The sequence below is a fragment of the Coturnix japonica genome, chromosome 1 (assembly GCF_054131305.1).
Source record: "Coturnix japonica strain WE chromosome 1, WE-NBRP24, whole genome shotgun sequence".
Lineage (NCBI taxonomy): Eukaryota > Metazoa > Chordata > Aves > Galliformes > Phasianidae > Coturnix > Coturnix japonica.
This window is the reverse complement of record NC_140663.1, coordinates 111,235,562-111,257,126: the sequence shown is the minus strand read 5'-3', so window position 1 is coordinate 111,257,126 and position 21,565 is coordinate 111,235,562. Positions and strand designations below refer to the sequence as shown.

The 21,565-nt window shown below is 40.3% G+C and overlaps 1 protein-coding gene across 8 annotated transcripts in view; it reads left to right on the top strand.

Moving 5' to 3' along the window:
- REPS2 (RALBP1 associated Eps domain containing 2) overlaps nucleotides 1-21,565 on the top strand; it is a 93,500-nt gene that overhangs the window by 51,246 nt on the left and 20,689 nt on the right. For 6 of the 8 annotated variants that reach the window (XM_085531436.1, XM_085531422.1, XM_085531403.1 and 3 more), the window contains 3 exons: nucleotides 3,285-3,327; nucleotides 5,550-5,686; nucleotides 20,230-20,294. In XM_085531436.1, coding sequence (XP_085387562.1) covers nucleotides 3,285-3,327; nucleotides 5,550-5,686; nucleotides 20,230-20,294 — 245 coding nt within the window. Of the gene's footprint in view, nucleotides 1-3,284; nucleotides 3,328-5,549; nucleotides 5,687-9,310; nucleotides 9,484-20,229; nucleotides 20,295-21,565 lie in introns of those variants that run through there. The other 2 variants (XR_014940431.1, XM_085531412.1) reach the window with 2 other exon arrangements.

Here is a 21,565-nt window from a genome sequence, read left to right as displayed (position 1 = left end):
CACATTCTGAAGTGAAAAGGACGTCCAGTCAAAGACTCAGTTCTGTTCTCCCTAGTCCCTGCCCTCCACATTTTGCCCAGAAGCATCCCGAGAAGAGGAGGCTCAGGGATGATATTATCTCTCTCTACAACTACCTGAGGGGAGGTTGTAGTAAGGTGGGGGTCAGCTCTTCTCCCATCATTCATGTTGAACGTTAGGAAATAAGTGTTATCCAAGAGAGTGGTCAGGTGCTGGAATGGACTGCCCAGACAGGTGGTGAAATCACTGTACTTTAAGGTGTTCAAGAAACATTTAGATATTGTACTGAGGGACATGGCTTAGTGGGAAATACTGGGGGTGGGTGGATGGTTGAACTGGATGATCTTAGCAGTCTTTTCCAACCTTGGTGATCCTATTTTTTATTTTCACTTCAGCAATTCCATTTTTGGTACGCTTAGGAAAGATAAAACACTGTCACCTGCACATCACCATTGCCACCATCATATTTTTCCACCAGTGTCTTGCATCTCCTTCTGCTTCTTTGTCGGTCCTGCAGGTTTTGCTTACCAGGGGAAGCAGAGTAAAAACTGTACTGCTCAGCATCTCTGAAAGTCTGTCCATTTTATTTAGATTGCCAAGTGTGATCATTGCTGGCCTTGGACTTTTAGTGGATTAAGGGGTCAAAATTGTGAACATTTAGATTTCTCTCTAGGCCACCAATAAGAGATAATAGGTGAGTCACTGCAGGTGATTTAAACTAAGAAATCTTGTTTCATTTTCCTTATCAGTGTAGCCTGTTTGCATCTTTTATAACACAGTTTTCCACTCAAGTCTCCATCCCGTAAATCAGGGAGGCCTCAGTTGTCTGTTAGGCTACAGCCAGAAGTTGTGGATTCTGCACAATTAGAAATGTTAAAATGAAGTTGAGCTGGGGGAGGGGATGGAAGCAGTTAAGCACCCAAAAAGGGAACCTTCACACTCTCCTGTGGTTTGAGTGAATACGTCAGTTCACCATCACATGTGATTTTAATTGGTCCACACCAGGCTGCTCAGTTCATCGGGCTCTGCTAATCCAGGAACTGTATGAACTTTTAAATAATAGATGTAATTGATTTACTCAAGAATTTTGATTTTGTCTTGGTTTCATGTTAGTTAAGCTTATTTACTCATAGCAGTAGAAACATGGAAAAAACCTGAACCGAGTAGGTATTTTTGTATCATCTTGAATGATTATGTTGTATATATGTGCAAATCTACACCTCACACATGAAGAATGCGCAGAGGGAGTGCACCACAATGCCAGCAAACTGCACAGAAATGCTGCCACATTGTTGTTTGCATAGCCTAATAATGAACTGCCTGTTGTATAACAGTTTTGTGTATTGTTTTTCACCTTACGAAAGGTTCACACTGAGGTTGGATCTGGGTATTGTGTAACTGCAGCCTTGAATTTCCTGATTTTCAGAAGCTTATAAGAAAATCCATGGCAGTAGTGTTATGTTGCTATATTTTTTTATTTGCAGTCTTTTCAGGTCTCTCTTTTCCTTTTGTGTTTCTCTATTTACCTCAACAAGATGTCCTCAAGGACAGATAAAACATCAGTTTTACCTATTAGGTTTTTTGGTTTCTTTTTCCAGAAGAAGGGCTTTGTAAAAGAAGTATGAACAGAATTACTGTCTCCATAAAAGAAGGAAAATTGGATGGTTCTTAAGCATGGCTTAGCTTGGAGAGGATTTACTCTTCCTATTTCTAAATGGTGTATATTTAATAATTGTGCATGTAATTTAATAATCAGCAATTGCAGTATTTTGAAAAATTGGGTCATGTGGCTGTAGAGAGGCGACTTCTCAAGTCGTATTCTCAGGAAGTTTGACACAGAGAGAGCAGCATTATCACCACTGCATATTTTAATAGTAATTCCCTCTCGCTTCTTTAATTGCTTTTGTAAGAGTTTGTTGCCCAGAAACCTGGAATGACTGCAAGCCAGTTTGCTGGTGACAATAATCTGCTAGAACTTGGTTTATAAATGTTTTTTTGTATCTCTGCCAGCTGCATTTGGGTTTATTCCATCCAAAGCACCAACTATCACTGCGTGACCCTGAAAGCCATTTCTTTTGTTAAGAAATAGCGTGTGGCTGTACATGTGGCATATGGTATTTATTGTGCTCTGTATGCCTAAAGCCTCCTGTGCAAGGCCTGTGCAGGGACACAATGTGAGCCATTAAAAGGTCCATATTTGCCAGCTGCTACCACAGGGAGCTCCTGTTCTGTTTGGGGGAATCTGTTGTATTCTCAGGCAGTGCTGTAGAGCAGCTGATGATAAATGTCTGACTTGGATGCAGGCATCTATCTGAAGGAAGCAGAAGCTCTGAGAATTTTTTTCCCTATCCTCCTTGCTTCTCTGAAGTGTTGTGCACTGATTAGCAGAACAACAGGAAAATGTAAAGATTCACTTTGTAAGTGCATTGGGATCGCTCATGCTGCTGCAATACCTGGAGGATATCTCAGTGGGCTGAATTTGAAAGTAATCACACGGATATATTTTCTCAAGATTACTTTATGTTAGCGAGGAGAGCAACAGCAAAGTCTTGTAAAGACCATGTAAACTGAGGAACAGCCTCAAGGACTTTCCCAGAGAAGGTAACTCAGCAGTACTGTTCTTCCTATTGCATAAGTTCTGGAGGTGGCAGGATATTTAGTATTCAGAGAAATAAAAAAAAGAGATTTTTACATTGATAGAAATGTTTTTGTCCAACACTTAGCCATTGAAACTTTCTACTATTCCTTAAAATGCCTTTCTAAAAATGCCGTGCTTATGTCGAAGTAACTTCAACCTGATGTATTAAAAGTTGTTGTGGGTGACAAGAACACGGTCTTATATACTAATTAGTTGAAGTATTTAGGAAGGACATGAATGTTCGTGCTCTGGAGTTTGAGACAACATATAGGCATTTGGACCAGGAGAAAGATATTTTCTTTGGAAAGTTTATATTATTCCTGTGTTGCTTGCCAACTCTCTTATGTCATGGCTGCCTCCAGAACTGCTGGTCAGTGCTGTCAGATCCATTGTTTCCTCTGTTCCACAACAGCCAAAATCAGAGGATGAAGTTCTGACTGTGCTTGGGCTTTTGAATTTTTAGAACACTGACACATTACAGAAACAACAGAGAAGGAGAAACAAAAACAAATCACGTGAGATGAGCAAGCTCTCACATCCACATTTGCTAGACTCAAATGTACACTGATCTCACAGCTCTTATTTAACATATTATGTACTAGCTGTTCTTTTCTCTTTTCTCTTTCAGCTGCTCAGGAACCTCATGCACTTAAAGCCAGACCCAGATCCAGGTACTGCTTTCATTTCTGTTTCAGGATAAGATGTACACTGCTTTGATGTTAGATGCAAGGTGTGGTGGTGGGTGTTGCCATGTAAGCTGCAGCCCCCAGGAGCACTGCATTATGCCCTGTGGTCTCTGCTTGTAAGGCCTTGGCAGTTCTGCCTGGCCCCTTCTTTGGGGTAATGGTTGCCTCCAGCCCTGCTTCATGCAGCCACGGCAGGACAGCAAGAGCCCCCCTGACTCCAGGAAAGGCTCAGTACTGTCCTGCTGTTAAACCCTGCGTGGTGGCTGTGCACAGTGGCAATGGCTCAGCTCTCATATGTGAATGAGTGCATCCTTTGGTTGCTATGCATGTGCATTCCTGTGACTGGTCAGTGCATGGTGAAAACTTTTAACTGAATACTAGAAATGGCACCTGCTGGATTTGGATATTCTAAGGAAATGGGAGACGTGCCAGGAGCTACTGTGTATAAATGGATTGTGTATCAGTTTTGGTTCTTCTGTTGAACAGCCACATCATGCATTCACTTTAAAACTTTTGTTCTTTGGTTTGTCAGAGGGCTTCAATTCTCAGTCAATGAAAGTACAGTCTGGAGTTCTGTCCTTAAAAGCTTATCAAAGTTTGCTAATAAGAGAAGACCAGTTCCCCACATAATGAATGGAGATGGGAATCCCTTGTTCTCAGAGATTCCATCCAGAAAGCCCGAACCACCTTGGGTACCATTTTTCTGCTGACAGCCATTGTTGCTTTTATACTGTTTTAAATTTTCCTGCTGTGTTGCTGAATCATAGAATGTAAATAAGAAAAAACAAACAAACAAACAAAAAACACAAAAAAAAACTGTAAGACTTTTATGCAAAATTTATGTAAAAGTTCTTCAAACAGAAAATACATAAAATTGCAAATGCTTAAACAAGTTTGAAAAATGCTACTTGAACGTGAGCGCCATCACTTATGTCTCACATCTGACTATGTCGCTGCTTCAATGCAGAAGTTGGACCGGACATCCCCAGGCACATCCTTGCACCCAGCCCAGGAGCCTGGCTTTTTAGCACAAGGTGCTGAGGTCTTTCTGCTGGAAGCAGAGATTCGTTGTCACAGGGCTCTGTGTTGGCACTGCTGCAACAGGCATTTTTACCTTGTAGCTGTTAAAAAACCTTTCCCAGTTATTTTAGGAGGTTTGGGTTAGGTCTTAAATGATAATGACATGTAATGACATGGAATTCAAAGCTCTACCAAGACAAAACCTTCATTATCAGCACAGGTTTTTGTGTCAGATGTAAATTTTGAAGCAATTACAGCTTTCACTCTTGTATTTATTAAAGTTTACATCAGAAACAGGATCAGCATTGCCAAGTGTCTGTCCCACTAAATAGCTGTGTTCTAACAACAGCCTGCTTGGCAAGAAAAGATCCGTTTCCCATTAGTGGGAGTTATTTCTGTTCTACTCAAATGTGGTTTTGGTCTTGCCAGTCATACATAATGTATTATATAGTATGTATGACATCTCACATTGTCAATGCTCATTTTGAACAAAGCTCTTGATCATGCAGAATAACCGGTAACTACAACAACTGAAAAATATTGGATGCTATTCAGCAACATCAGAGCTCTTTCCAAATGCACTGCATTGGGATTATGTGATATGGACTTATATGGAATGGCCTAGAAGGATGTACTGAAACACACGCTTGACCAGTCTGGATCGCTTTGGATCCATTCAGTTTTTCTGGATTTTGTTGAATTTGGTAACTGTTTAATATAAAAAATAATATTTTGGTAGCCAAAGTACTACAAATGACTAAACATACAGGAGGACAGTTGAGGCTACACCTGTATAAACAGTATCCTTGCAGTTGGGAAAGCAACTGTAATGAGAACTGTTTTCAACCCAGTTTTATTCAAAATAGTCACTACATTTATTGTTGTGGCAGTTGAAGTTTCACGAGAAGAGCCTGAAACTGTAATGTAGTAGCCTTAGAAAGAATTCGCCCTCTAAGTGTGATGGGTCCATTTCCCCAGATGCATCGTTCCTTCCCCCTGCTGCCAAATAAATCCCCATTGTTATTAGGGGAACTGTTAGTCAGCAGGGCAAGGGATTTCCACCATGAACTCAAGTTCTGCTTAGTGTATTTTTAGATCCCATTCACTGTAATTGTTTAAAATGAATTCTGAAATGAAATATTTTCTGCTTTTTTTTTTCTTTTATTTTTTTAACTGTTCTTCCATAGGTCTTATTCTAGCACATCCATAGAAGATGCCATGAAAAAGGGAGAAGAGCCCCCTACTCCACCTCCAAGGCCACAGAAATCACATTCCAGAGCTTCCTCTTTGGATCTAAACAAAATATTTCAACAGAACACTCAAGGTAAAGTTTGCTTTCTTTCCTTCTTCTGAGACCGTTTAGGTTAGTTGCATATTTGGCAAATTGATCTGTTTGCACAAATGTTTGACGATATTGTGCATATGCTTCTCTGTGCTATGGACAGTAATGTATGACAGGAGAGGTTGAGCTTTATGGCATTACTTCACCAGTGAAGGGGGAAAAATCACTCTATTGCCATAATTAAGGTGATTATAATGTTTTCTGGCGCAATAATGAGAAGCTTAACATATGGTAGGCTGTCATCACTAACTGTTTATAACAAGTCTGGCTGCTTAGACCATTTTCATTAGTAACTACAATCCATTTGATTTTTATTACTATTTATTATATGTAGCTCATAAGCAGGAAAAAAAAATGGAATGCTTAAGCCAGGAGAAAGTGAAAATTGTTGTGTACAAACATTTTTGACATTAACGTCTTCCATCCGTGTAGGGGCAGTCAGAAACCGTTCTTTGTCTAAACAGTAAGGGTAATTTCTTTTGACGTGTGAATGCATGTTGAGGGTACAGAATGATATAGAATTGTGGCTGGAGGGAAATAAAAGCAAATCATACTCCAACGCTTTAATATTGAAGCACTCCTTTTGCATTACACAGCGAGTGGTGGAAAGAGGAGCTGTTTGTTCAGGAGAGCAGGCACCCAGAGCTGCTGAGCTCTGGCAGTGTCCTTGAACTGGGCCAGAGGTTTATGCAGCGCACACCAATCATCTGCCTCAAGGACTAGGTTAAACATGGTCATGTTTATGCTTCATAGGAAAGCCAAGGTCTGACTGAGTCAAGGAATGTTTTAACTGGGTTCTCTAATGTAGTTGTTGGAGTAGAAAAAAACTGAAGAGTTTTGCCTGTTGCTGTTTAGGACTTTGTGCAAACAGCGGATGGAACTCAGGAGCCCTGTTATGTGTGCCTAACCCTGGAACTCACCAGCAGTAAACAAGTTTTGTTTTGCCCTTACATAGTGAAGCAATTCCTGATCTTTGACTGTGATTCCTATTCAGGGGTCTGTTGCCCCTCATTGTGATTTTAGTATACATAAAAAATATATATATCCTGAAAACAAATAGAGCCAAGTATGCATTTTATAAGGCAGCAAATCTTCTCAGATTCCAGATAAAATGCATAACTACAAGGGAGTTAACTTGGATTTAAGTTTCTCTTGGAACACAAATAAAAAGAGAATGTAAATTCTCTAAGAAATCATTCTGCAAATGAAAAGTAACATCTTGCTTTGAAATGGATCTTCTTGAAAGTCAGCGTTACAGTTGAAGTAAAATCATTATTTCTTCTGGGCAACTTAACAAACTGGAAGTGTTATAGAATATGGCTAAAGGAATGGATAACTCATTGATAGATTTTGGATGGCTTCGTCACTGGAAATGGGACAAATAGCTAAGGATAGGCAATATTTTGTTTAGAAAAGAAAAAAGTTTAAAAAAAAAAAGAAACCATCTCCCCAGAAGTACGTACTTTGGTTATCCAAAAGCTATTCATTATACTTAGTTCATATTTACAGATATGTATTACTGGAAAAGGAATTGACTCTAGGTTGACGAAACCTGAAATACAGTATGCTACCGAATTGTGGAAATGTGAACGGTCTCCCAGAGGTTCCGCTTCCTCCTTTGCCTGCGGGGTCTTGGCCTGTAATTTATTCCTGTCTTGAATATGCCCTAGTAATAATGCTAAATGTTTGGGGTGGTTGTCTTTCAGTCCTTTCCAATGGAGCTCTTCTATTTTGGTGTCCAAAAGGTAAATACTCACTGTGTAAGAATATGGAGAAATCTGTAGCCTTTGAGGATTTAAGGAGGAATTTGTTTTAAAGTGTATAGCACTAATAAGGGTTCCATTGCAAATAAGTATGCATTATCAGTAGAGAATTAAATTAAGACATCCCAATGCACCCAGATGCCATGGTGCATTTGTCTTGCTTTGCTCTCATTAAAGATGTCTGCATTGGAAGTAGTGTTTTCAGTTCTTTGTTCTATGAAGAAACATGAGCATGCCGTTTTCTGTTGTTAAGCCCTGGATGTTTGCTATTCTATAGCATCCTGTTGATAGTAAGACTTTATACAGATGCTTTCTCCCAATTCTCTCGTTTAGTCCACTGCCCTTTCTTCCTTCTTTCCCTGTTGGATTTGCCATTCATTAGAAGTTACAGGCTCATCATTTTGCGTATTCAGATACCTTTGTCATCTAAGGACAGTTCTTCATGGAGTGGTCAATTTTTGGTAGCCAAATGCTTTATAAAGAGAATTTTTAAAAGAAACTGAGAACTGTCACCTTAAACCCAAAAACCCTGAAAGGGCAAGTGGCATGTGCACAAGCACTGAGCAAATTGCAGACAGTTGTATAATAACAAGTTGTATTTCTATTTCTGCTGACAGTATAAAGCATGATGTTAGAATAGTTTCCATCTGCAACTGGAAGATACAATTAAAGATTTTCAACATAGATGATGTGATGGCAATGTGCTATTTAGGTTTCTTTGTGATTGGGATGATACAAGCTGGTATAAATATCAAGCCGGATGTGAGTCTACCCGCGGGATGGTAAATTACTTTCCTAGTGAACTCTTGACTGAAAGTTTATTTTGTTTTCTCCTTGTCTTCCTTTCTGGTTTGTCAAAAATAGTCTTATTGTTATAGCTGAGCCATGAAAATTAGCAGCTAGAATTTGGATGGCTGGAAGGCCATCCCTACTAGACCCACTGTGTTGCTATTGTCAGTACAGAAAAACAGACACTGTAACCGGCCATTCTAATAGCTTTCATCTAATCACATCCTATGTGATTAGAATAATTCCATTCTGGTGCCTTCGTTTTTGTCCTACTAATTCTTGTTCAGAAATAATCCTGATTGAGCAAGTCTGGTGAATAATCTGCTTCTGTATGAGTGCTCAGTAGCATTAACTTTTATTTTCAGTTCCTCATTGGTTATATTGGTCTATGGGTATCACTTCTTATATTGTGAAGCTATCAGTGGTTTGGAACATATGTTTCATTTCTAAATGGCAGAATAAAAAAAATCTTTTCTTCAGGTTAATTCAACCAATGGCTATGGCAAACCACTACTGGGTTTGAATTTCACAGAATCATAGAATGGTTTGAGTAGAAAGTGTCCCTTAAAGATCGTGTAGTGTCGTCCTGTCCCCCCCCCCCCCCCCCCCCCCCCGCAATGAACAGAGATACCTACAGCTCAGTCAGGGCGCTCAGAGCCCATTCAGCCTGTCCTTGAATGTCTCCAGGGATGGGTCATTTACCACCTCTATGGGCAACCTATTCCTTACCACTCTTACAATTGTATTTTATCATTTACTGAGCTGTTTTTCTCAGTTGTGAGAGGAAAAAGAATAAAAATAAAATAAAAAATAAATAAATAAAAGGAACCTAAGAATAATTAATCAGGTTATATGGCGTGCTTGAGAAAATATTAATAACATGTCCGTTACCATATGGTAATATACTGTATGCTGAAGAAACCTCACCATGTTCAACACTGGAGTTACTAAGTACTGGCATCAGAGAAGCATCCTGCCTACTGCAGAACTGTTTTCTCCCTACCCCTGCCCAGAGCTGTCATAGGATGCCCCTGTTTTTTGCTTTGCTTTGCAGGGTGATGTGTTTTCTCAAGAGCTGCACGAACAAGTTGCTACTGTTAAAGTCTCAATGTCTTAAAGAAGAGGATTTTCAAACCCCACTGCTTCCTGAAGTCTTTTTCCTACAGTATCTGCATAAGCCTGTTACTCTATTTAACTAGAGGAAGGTCATTGCGAGCCAGTCCATCTGTGAGTACGCATAAGAATTTCTGTAAAGACATGTTAGGAGACAGAAAACTTTTCTCTCTCTCTTTTTTTTTCTAATAGTGAAGCCTTTGTGTTAGCATCTGACAGAAATTTAGCACAGCTAGATTCTCAGTGTATTTCTTCTTGTTGAATATATAATCTCTGGCATTTAGCCTATGTACATATGAAGAAAATATTTGGCTGGGTGCAGTGCATTCCTGGAAAGACAACAGCAGGTTTTAAGCGCACACACACACACAAAAAGTCAGTTTAAATTTATGCGTGACCTGGTTTACATCTTCATTTTTCTGCTAGCCTGCTGTCTAGCCAGATGCAAGTCAAGAGATTCTAGCATAAGTACTGTGCACAGAAGTGTCTGCCGAATCAGCTCCTCTTTGGGCTCCTCATGCCCCAGCACTGGGGTGAGGGAAGAAGGCACTGGAGGAGCCCAGCAAAAATCCAGGGTTTGCCTTGGGCTGGGAAAGGTCCTGTCTTCAGGATTAGAGCTGAAAAATACACCTGTTGTCTTCCAGCATTTTGTTTGATCACATTTTCAGACTGTGAGAGCTACAGTTGAGCCATTTTAGGCAGTGGGAGCGGTCAGGGGCTTATTAGATTGATACTGATGCCTCTGAAATAAAATTAAATACATCTAGTGTGGAAGACATTTTATTTCCCATTTAGTTGCATTTCTGAAGTGCATAACTTCTTTTAATTATCAGTTCTGTAGAACAGGAGATATTTGTATGCAAAGGAGTATTTGCGTCGATGGAACAACATAGTTGTCATTGGTGATGTAGTTCCATGCTGATGCGGAAGCACATTGAGTGTCTCTGTAATTCTTCAAAACAGACCTGTAGCTATTTACAAATGAATTTTAGACTGAACATTTTCAGTGCTTGTTTGTTGATGAGCCTCCTCTCCTGCTGAGGCTGCCCGTGTGGTGAGGAACATGAGGAGCACAGGTGTCATTTTGCTCAGACCTGCAAGCAAACACTCAGTGTAACTCGGGGTCGCTCTGTGAGGGATGTGGGCTTCTGTAACACAGTTTTATTTCTTTCTCTCTTTCAGAATGTGAGGTGTTAATCACCATGCATATTTGGGAAGGCAGGAACAGGCTAGTGTTTTACCAGCATAGAATGTGTTTTTATAAAATGATTTGAGTTGGAAGGGACCTGTAAAGCCCATCTGGTCCAACTCTCCTGCAGTGAGCAGGGACACCTACAGCTACATCAGGTGCTCAGAGCCATGTCTAGCCTGACCTTAAGTGTCTCCCAGGAGACACACCTCCAGGTAGGTTTTCCTACTTACAGCCAGATCTGTAAGCTCTGCCTGCATTGGCTGAGCTCTGCTCGTGCTGTGGTGGTTACAGGAGGGAAACAAGGGAACAGATTTATTGGTGTGCATCAGCATTCCTGTGCATGACCCAGATATGTCCCCACATCACTTCTGTGTTCCTTCATATCTACCATTCTCACTTGGTGTAAAATGGTACTTTCATTGTATGACTCAGTTGATGAGTAGTGCCAGAGGACTTGCTGTCAGCACCTCATTTTATCCTTTTGTTTTTCGTGCCTTTGAAGAACCAGAGTCCTCTTTTGTGTGATTCCATTACTTCCTCAAACCCTCCTTACTTCGTTCAACTAGCACAACCTTTCCTTAAATGTATGGGCTTAGGAATGTCTGTTTTCTGAGCGTGGAGATTTCCAAATAGTAGAGGTCTGTTGAGATGTCTTTGTGTTTTTGGTTTTTTTTCATATTTGCAGATCCACAGCCAAATTTTATGTATTTCTGTTTTTAGTCCAGATATCAAATAAAATACTTATGTGTTTGTGTGGGAGAGAGGGCTTGGAGAACTGAGAGCTGGTGTGCTGTCACACAATAGAAACCAGGCTGAGTAGTTACTCTGTAACACCATTTTCAGCTGTTTTCAGTTACTTCGTATTTCTAGCTCAGAGAACAAGTGAGGGTGATTTTCTCTTTTGAGTATGTGGAAACAAGTGCTAAAACACTTGCCAAAGTTAACCTAGATAGATATGGTTATTGCATTATCTTCTGGATTATTTATGCTTGTTTAAATATCCTAGGAAATACCTGTATCTATTGAGGTTAGCTATCTGCAAGTCTTAGCTACCAAAGATAAGCTTTTGTGGGATTAGGGAGTTATGTTGTTTGCATTAACATAAATATCAGTTTTTGAATTAATGTTTTGGTTCAAAATTGAAATGGCAAGGTGAATGTAGAATAGCCATGGCCTTCTTTATGCTGAATTTAAATCACAGTGAATTACACAGAGTAATTACTTTAAATGACTCCTTCCTCTCATTGTGGTTGTATTTGTCTTGATTTAGTAAGGTCCAACTACTTGGGTAGTTTCATAGTTTCGTGCGGGTTGGAAGGGACCTTAGAGATCATCGAGTCCAGCCCCTGGAATTCGAGCCTCTGTGTAGCAGAGCGGCACTTCTACCACTTGCGCCACAGGGGGGATTCGTAGTAAATAGGAAGGATTTTTCTCGTACTGTAGAACTTTGCTATCTTGCATATCACTGTCTTGTATTTATTAAAAGATTAAGTTACAAAGGTGACAGTTCTGAGGAACCATTTTTTAGGATAGCAGTAATGAGAAATGCTACCTGCAAAATATGCCCTTTGCAGAATACTGTTGGCACAACATACAAGAATTCTAATGCTGGCTTGATCAAGCAAGGAGTGCAGGGTGAAGTTAACATCTTTGTAAGTATTGTAGCAACAATTAATATTTAAATATATTTTTTCCACACATAAACCAAAGCACAGAGAACACAAAATTCAGCTGACATTCATGCTACATTTTCTCACGCAGCAAACCGCTGCAAAGAAAATATTGTGAAATGCTTTCTTAACATAAATGTTGCATTTATTTTTTCTTATATCAGGAGTAGCTTTTTTTTTTTTTCTTTCGGGAATCAGCCGCTGATCTGTTTTTGAAGCTGCGGTTTCCTTCCAGTCCTGTTCTCTTTCAGAATATATGTGATCATGGAACTGGGCTTATTCTGAATTAAATATGAATGTTTTCCCTCTGATTTGCATGGGAGATTTTTATGCCTTTCAGCCTTTTAGAATTTTTTATGAAGGATATAAGTGTTTACAGCTATGAAGCTAATTTCTTTTCCCAACTTGAAAAGGATGTATTCAAGATTGGATGGACAGGAGAAGATAGTGAGGACATAAATGGATGAATGGTTATTAAATGAATCTGATGGGGTACCTTATTTTTCCATTTCTAGATTTTGAAATTTTATGTATCTACAACAGTTGAGTCCAGAGTGTACTTTTAAGTAAACTGGGGCAAATCTTGCCAACCTTTAAAGTCTCTTTATTGGCAATTTGTCTATATTGAACTTTTAAGATGTTTTTCCTCATTTTTCTAATCGCAGCTCTTGTGTTTCTAGGACTGAAGGACAGCTTATAGTCTGATTTCATTCTGTTGCAGGCTGTTAAAGCTAGGAAGTATTTGGATGAAATTTTAAACCCAAAAAGTAAAGTTGTTAAGGCTGAAAAGTTCTTGACTATCCCTACCAGCCTCACTGACCTTGGCCAAGATATTTTCCTGGTCCTGTTTGGCTCACTGTAGTCTGTGAAAACAAACAAACAAACCCAATCCATCCTAGAATAGCTTACAGTGTAGGTAAAACAGTTTTGCAAGAAAGGATCTCATATGTATTTCTCCTGTGGCAGAAAGGGGGGGCAAGTCGCCTCCCTTGTAGGAAAGACTTGGCAGATAGAGATTTCCTCCAAAGTCTGAGGTGGGGCTCAGGGATTGTGGCCAGTAGACTGGTGCTCTTCCCAACTACTGGGATTCTGTGTTGATCTCTATTAGATGTGATCACAGGCAGCAGGAGCAGGTGACATCCCTCTGGAAGCCTCCAGCAGTCCCTCCGGGGTATTCTTGGGGTGAGAAACTCTGTCAGCGTGGATCCGTAGGAGCTTGGTGGAGAGACTCTGCCTCCCTGTGGGTGGAGAACGAAGCTAAATGGGAGGGAAGGAACAAAGTCATGAATGGTTCTGTTCGTGGAGCAGGAGGGAGGGAGAAGTGGTTCCTGGACAGAATCACACAGAAAAGAAACGAGTAGAGAAAACAGTAACTTGAAAATTGAATGGTTTGTGGAAGAGGAGGGAAAGATCATTAGAATAGATCCATGGACAAAAGCAGGTATTTCACAATCACCTTACTAAGAGTCCTTCTGTAAATTTACTTTAACAGGCTACAACCTTTAAGATTTTTTTTCTTGTTGCAAATTTCTAAAGATGTACTTGTGAGAATTCATAATTCACATCTCTTGAATAAAAAGAAGTTATTTCACAATCACTGCACTAAAGTACAGGAAGGTAAATAAGGAGGGGGTGCAGAAAAGGGTATCTGTTATGTGATACCCAAGTATTCCAATTTCAATGAAAAAGAGGAAAATTTTATAAGACATAAGTAAACATGAATTGGATTTCAAGCTTAGACTCAGAACTTTTTTCTGTGGTCTGCCTTTGGCAACAGAAGCAGGAAAAATACCTCAAACAAGTTTCCAAACTAGCCTCAGAGTGGAAGAGCAGAAATGCCAGCTTTCAAGCTACCAAGGCACTGAAGCAACTGGTGAGAACTCTATCAGAATAGTAATTCATTCTGTTGGGTTATTTCGTAGAGCTGTTTCTGTATTGTAGATCATTCACTTCTTGGCAAAATTAATTTAATGTTCTTCTGTTAAACCTGACCCAGGAGCTTTGCACCCTGAGGCTGCATAAACTGATGTGAATCTGTGGTGCAGCCTCTCTCTTCCTGGATCCAACAGTGGTGGCCATAGTATTCTGACCTGTGGCTTCCATGTGAAGACTACCAAAACACACCAGCCAGAGGAACTCTATCAGATTGTTTTCTTTCAATTTAAGTCCCAGCCCAGCTGCAGGAGTGCTGTTACAGGAACAGAAAAGAAACAAGAACCTGAACTTAAGTCCACTTGAATGAGGGCAGTCTGAATTTAGGATTAATTTAGTTGTTGTAGGACTGACATACACAGGGCCTTTTCTTCTTTTGGGAATGGCACCTGAGATAGGAGGAGCAGCCATACAATGAGTGGGATGAAAGATGTGAGGCCATTAGCAGCTGCAAGGGCCAGTTCAGGGTGAACACAGTCTCCTTTAGTAGCAGTAACTAGTTTCATCTTGGCTAGAAATACTCAAAATGGCCCCTGACCCAGGGAACCACTCTTCATCAAAAAAAAGGGCATTGCTTACGCTCAATTCAGCTCAAATAATCTGAAGCATATTGTTTCACTTAACAGCTTCAATTTGTCTGAGGTGATACCTAGACTAAGGTGATAGACATTAAAACTGGGAAGGAATACAGCTGCAAAGAATATGAATAAAATGAATATCTGGAATGGAAATGTTTCAGGAAATATGGTTTTATATGCTGGTGTTTCACTATGAATTTTTATTTATTTATTTCTTAATAGCATGTCCAGCATTTCAGTTTGTTATGGCAGATTTTTGGTTTGATTGGATGGAAAGCATGCAGCCAGTTACAGGTCGATCTAACAGATCCCAAGGACCCAGTTTTGTCTCACCCTAATCTTGACATCCTTCCCTGCTGCTGTGTGTGGTGAGCTGAAGGCCTGTTTGCCATTGGTTTAACAGGACTAAGATAAACCTGTGGTTTTTTCCCTTGGGACTACTCTTCCTTGATCAAATAACAGAAAAGGAACTGAGGATTTGTTGTGTGTGCTATGGAGGTTGGAGGCAGAGTGACTTGGCTGGATAGGATGATATGCCCCATTCTCAGAATGTAAAATTCCATCCTAGTGTTTGTTTTAAAATGTTAATCTAGCTTCATACTAGAAAACCTGCTTTTTTATCTAGTGTGGTGACCTTTTAGGGCTATTAAACCTTTGTGATTGCTGAAGTAGGGCAGGAAAATGGTCCTGGCTACTTGCCATTCTGATAGTCCACTCTTATGTGTAAACACAGAGATATGTGGTTGTTGCCTGAAGGCCTTATCACTGCCTTTGTGGGAGTAACTAGTGCATGAAAATGCTATCATTTGCAGCAATACTTGTGATGCAGACACTTGGATGTACTTAAATATCTTTCACTGGTATCTGAACAGTCCTTCTACTGTGCTATCTTTGAGATTTCATTTGCATTGCTCACTCTGGTATAACCACCACCAAGATGCACAGTAATGACACACCTGTGGCACTACTGGGACTGTGAAGGCCCTTCCTGCAGTCTTCCTTCAGGGAGGAAATTCTGTGGGTACCTTTTGCTCCCTACACCTGTAAAGGATGCACTCCCTTGGTGCAGTTCCTTGCTTTTTGTAGTTGCTTGTTTTCTTTGATGTGGGGATGTATTTCAAAATCCTGTTAAAATGGGCTGGAAGACAGGTGGGACCTGTGTATCTGGCTTGCAGCTCCTAGGCCATTGGATCACGTCAGTGTCATTGGAGGTGTCATGGGGAGCACAGCACTGGTTGTGGGGGGGAGGGGGCTAGTATTTTTAGAGTAGCTGAAGAGTGGAATTACCACATTTTCTTGGTGCATCTTATAGGGAAATACGTACAGATAATAGCAGACCAAGTGTTAGATAGCTGTTTGAAGGGAGGTTATTCCTTCTTATCCTGTGGTCCTTTTGTGCATATCCATGTCCCTCTAGCTCTCTCTGCTCTTATTTGGGATATGGGGACTTGTCTCTGAAGAGTAATAGCACACAGCTTACCCAAGTTCTGGGGTGCACACCTGATAATATGACATTTACCTGTTTGCTGCTGTATCTCATTGCTCTTGCTTTCTCTCTGGGACCAGACTTCCCTCTCCCTAGATTTATGTTTGCTTTCAAAGCTTATGTGATAACATCACTAACAGCAAAAACCTATTAGTGTGAGACTTTATCCCAAGACAGGAGGCATTCTAGAGTAGCCTAATAGTACAAGTCACCTGCTGATATGCATACAAATCTAGGAATATCTCTCAAGATTGCCCTCTTTTAGAGTAGTGATACTAGAGGAAGCTGAAGGCCCTATTATACGCCATTAAATTTCTTTTTCACTGCCTTGTGTGGAAAATAACTTTTTATTATTTTTTTTAATAAGTTGTTATTAGTCCTCAAAATTTAACTAACTAGCAATTGTGCTCACATAAGCATGATTTCCTTCTAACAACAGGCCAAAGACATTCGGCAACAGCAGGGATTTTATGAATATTTCATGAGTAGCTTAAGTTAGAATTTGCAGGATTAAATAGAGGAAACTGGGTCAAATGCACATGGTGTAAGCATATAACTTCTTTAATGCTGAATTAATGTATGGCCTATTTTGAAAGCTGAAGAAGTGTTTTGTTCTGCTTTTAATTTGACCATCTTATGGGAAAGAATTGTTTTTCCTTTGGAATTTTGTTTGGGGCTAATCCCAGTAGTCTTTTTGAGTCTTCATAGTGTGTGGGGCTTTGCCACCACATCAGGATGTGCTTTTCCAGCCAGACTAGTGCCTTGCAGCTTAAAACACTCCCTGCTGCTTTTCTAGGAATATCAGTGAGCTGGAGGATTTGGGGAGCAGGACAGCAGGTGCTACATCTCTAGAGCAATGCTCAAGCTAAGGCCACTTTTCAGTGCTCCCATAGTACTCCTTTTGAGGGCCTGCTGAACCATAAGCAAGCAGATTTGAAAACATGGGGCCTGGAGGAGCTGCAAACTCTTGGCAGGGCAAGAGCAGCAGCTGTGGGCAGTACCTATGGTTTGCCTCTCAAACCCCTGTGGCAGCAGCACCCTGCATAGTGTCATGCTTACTAGGCAGCTTGCATGGCTTGTGCTCCTTGCCTGAACTGTTCGGCCTGCAGAGATGATCTCCTCTTGGTGACAAGCAGTGGCCATATTGGGAAGGCAAGTTGCACTCATTGAAGCACAGCTCCCACAAGATTTCTTGAAGATAAACAGTTTAAATTCAGCATATGTACTTGCTGCTGTTGAAGTGTGCAGCTGCTTGACCTGCAGAGCATTTGTTTTTGAGTTGGATAGTGTTTGTTTTCAAATATTGTTAGTATCTGTAGCTGCTAAAGCTCAGTATCTGCAAGGCCAGTGTCAGTGCTCACATAAAGGGAATAGTAATCTGGATTTGAGACTGAAAGAAAGGAAACCTTCTTACTCCACTGTTCATTTCCAAAGACTGATGGTGTGGAAGAGAGGTGAAAAGTGTAGTGGAGAGGACATCATGCTGGTATTGCAGTGATCTAATAGATGGAGCTACTTAACACAAAAGAAAGGGTTGTAATTGCTTTATCTGTGTGTTGTTTTTTTGTTTTGTTTTTTTTTTTCCAGATCTCTTTCATGTATTTAGATATGTTAGTGGCTCCCTTTCTTAACCTCAGTTGGGTTGTAATTGTCCTATTTCTGTCTGCCACTGTCTGCAATGATATAAGGCTTCATTTTGATTCAAAAGATGATACAGAAGATGCAAAAGCCCAGAATACTGTAGAATCATAGAACCATCGAGACTGGAAAGGACCTCCAAGGTCATTGAATCCAACTGTCAACCCATCACCACCATGCACGTTAAACCATAAAACTCTTGGGAGCAGTGAATAGTCAGTGTGACTGTTCTCAATAATTTCATCCATGCATTTTTACTTTCATGTCACTGGCTTAACGGTTAATACTTTTTATCTTTGTATTTTCAACCATGTAGACATTTTTAGGTTTGGTATATAAAATACAGAAATGGCTACGCTGTAACAAGGCTTGTAATGGTCTTTGTGGCTTTTTATAAATATACATAGAAATAAAAAGTGTGTAAATGTAATTGCTTGTTTAGCATTATTGTGGTAGAAAGCATTTCTATGTTTAATAGAATATTAACAACAACAACAAAAACTATTCAAGTAACAGTGCAAGATGGACTGTCTTACCTCTTTATTGGTGCAAGTTGCTGAGCACTCGATGCAACAAGAACCTGGAGAGGGTAAACTACCTAACGAGTTCCATCAATCCTTATGGTTTCTCCATGTTGGCCTAGTCCTCCTCTCTGCAGCTGCCTTTGGAAAACCTCATCTGTCCTGTAGTATTTTCCCATGATTGAGTTTAGGTATTTTAAGGAAACCAAACTGCAGCTGGACCTTTGTGATTGTTACCTTCCTCTGTGCTAGTTCAGGATAAAAGCTGAAATTGTTTATGCTAAAGAGGCCTAGAAATGACCACCAAGGATTCATCTCCCTCCCCTTACTTCTCCTTCTCCCTTTAGAATATCTCCAGCGAGTAATGATAACAGCATGCAGAAGAACCACATAGTGGCTCGTGCCCTGCCTCACACCATCATGGTGCTGTCAGTGCTCTATTAACACTGTGTCAGCTGAAATCAGGGCATGAGGGCAGTGCTGTTCAGTGCTGACTCAAGTGATGGCAAATAACTGTTTGTATTTTGATACACTGGCTAAACACAGGGTACTGAACAGCAAAGTGTATGCAGCCTTGTTTTCTGGTTTGATAAAAGAATCTGAGAGTAGGTTTCAAGATTGCAAAAAAAATTATCAATTTATGTTTGTAACACCATTTTCAGATGATGTAAGTACGTGACCTACAAGTTTTCAAATGAAATCAGTGAAGTTGCAGTCAGGTATTCAGCTTAAAAATCTGATCATGTCTCTCTTCTGGACTCTTATAATCCCTATCTTAGCAGAGAGAAATACCCCTCATTTCACTGGCACGCCTTGTTCATGTCATCACTTTTTGGCACTGCATACATTTGTGAACATTTGTGTTTTCAAGAGTGAAGTACAAGAGGAATTAAGCGTCATCAAAAATCTCTAGGAACCCATTGAGAGCTCACTGAGAATGGCAGCCACTGCCTTTGAACCAGACTGATGTGTTTGTTTCATAGAAACAGCACAGTTTGCTCTATGTGGAGGGAACTGAGGATGAAGAAGATGATCAGAGGTCTAGAGCACCTTCTCCTATGAAGAAAGGCTGAGGGAGATTTGCTTGTTTAGCCTGGAGAAGTGAGGGCTCAAGGGAGACCTTATTGTCGTCTTCTAATATATATAGGGAGCTTTTAGGATAGCTGGGAGAGACTTTGCCTAAAATTTGTAGAATAAGGGGTATTGATTTTACACTAGAAGAGGTTAGATTTAGGTCGGATATGAAAAAGAAATCCTTTACTTGATAAGATGGTGTTGAGGTGCTGGTACAGGCTGCCCAGAGAAACTGTGGGTGCTCCATCCCTGGAGGTGTTCAAGGCCAGGTTGGACAGGGCCCTGGCCCTGGCCCCACTAGGGGCCTGCAATAGTGGGGCTGGAGCTGGATAGTCTTTAAACTCCCTTCTAACCCAGGCTATTCTATAATTCTTTGAACTCTAACCCCACATTAGATACTAAGCATCACTTTTTTGAAAGGCTGTGAAGTTAAGGACAAAGAACAAAGTACCAAGAACATATATACTCTCTTTCTGGTGTTCTTTAACTGGAATTGGACTTCTTTAGTTAAGGCTTTTGTGGCTGACTGGCTTCCATCTATGCTTTTTATTGTAACATTGTGTTTTTTTACAACAATTAAATCACTGCTCATTTTATAGAACGATAAGCACTGGAGAAATTTATTTCAAACAAGGTTTCCTCAATAAAGATCAAGTTTGGTTTCTGTTTCCAACATGTCGAATGCTGCTTCATTGCTGTAAATTATGGAAATAAATTTTGGCTTTATTTGTAATTAAATTAATGTTTGTTTTTCATTTTCCCTGTTCAGCTGTGAGGTCTGGCTGGCTGCCCCCACCACCACCTGCGTTGCCCCCTCGACCTTCTGTATCTCAGGTATGGGCAAGCTTTCAGCATTTTACTGCATATTGTTTGCTTGGTTATTTTGCTGTTGCAGTGGTTAGCACAAGTTGGCTTGGACATTCTTGCTTCCAAGTTCATGCAGCACCACAGTTTGCTCTGCAGTTCCATACATGTCCTTCTTCATTGGTCTGTCTATCCAGTGTGTTGCAGTCTCAAATAACAGGCTAATTAAATCTCTTTGTTGTGGGGCTTACATGTACCCACTAGACAAAACTGTAAATGAAATGGTAATAAGTCTACTCTACTAATAGGAGTCTGATGCCTGATAGGCGTGGGCTGGATACGTGCTGTTTTCTTCTCAAGCTTCAAGTGCTGAGAGGGCATCTCTTAAAGGATCTGCAGCTTTTATGAGTGTCACCCATTGATTTGAAAAACAATGCTAAAAGGAAGTGAATCCCATGCCAGTGACGTTATTCAGTTTGAAACCATTAGTAGTGCATTTCTTTTGTTTTGCTTTTAGATTTTTGTATGTTGGTTTGTATTTAGAGTATTATGCAACCACAGCGCAATGCAAAATAGATAAATTTGTGCGTATCTGCATTCAGATACTTCTTCGTATTTTAGGCAGTGTTACATTGTTGGCTCTGGCAAATCTTAGGCAGCAGTTTGCTTCATATATTTGTTCCTTTAGGTGGTTTAGCCGATGACATGGCCATGGGGAAGCTGACAGCCCATTATGTATAAAAGCTTGGTGAGGCACTTTCATTGGGCCAGAAACTGTTATTACTTGAGTGCTGGATCTGCTCTTAGGAGTCTGCCTGTGAGCAACTCCTGCTGCAATGTGCCTATGATAGAAATGATAAAGACTTGCTGCTACTCACAACTGTACCAGATGCTCATTCCTCTCTTTCTTGCCCTGCTCCCTTTCAGCTGTATCTGAGTGCATCTAGTTTTCACCTTAAGGACTGTAGGGTACTCTGGTTTGAGCCTGCATGATTTCCTCAAATGGCATTAGCCCTACTGCTAATATCCCATGCACCTTAGTGCACTTATCAGGTTTCTGCTTCAATCTCATGGTCCCTGGAGAGCAGTCTGAACCAACTACTCTCTTTCTATGCTGGGTCGTGCGGAATGGGATCTTTCTAAAGCCACAAACACAAGAAGAGTCCCGTGTGAAATTCTTGATCCACTCTTTTCCAATACAAAAAAAAGTCTGTTTTTTTGAGGGAAAAAAAAAAAAAAAAAAAAAGAAGAAGAAGAAAAGAAGGAAAAGGAAAAAAATAAAGGAAAAGGGAAGGGAAGGG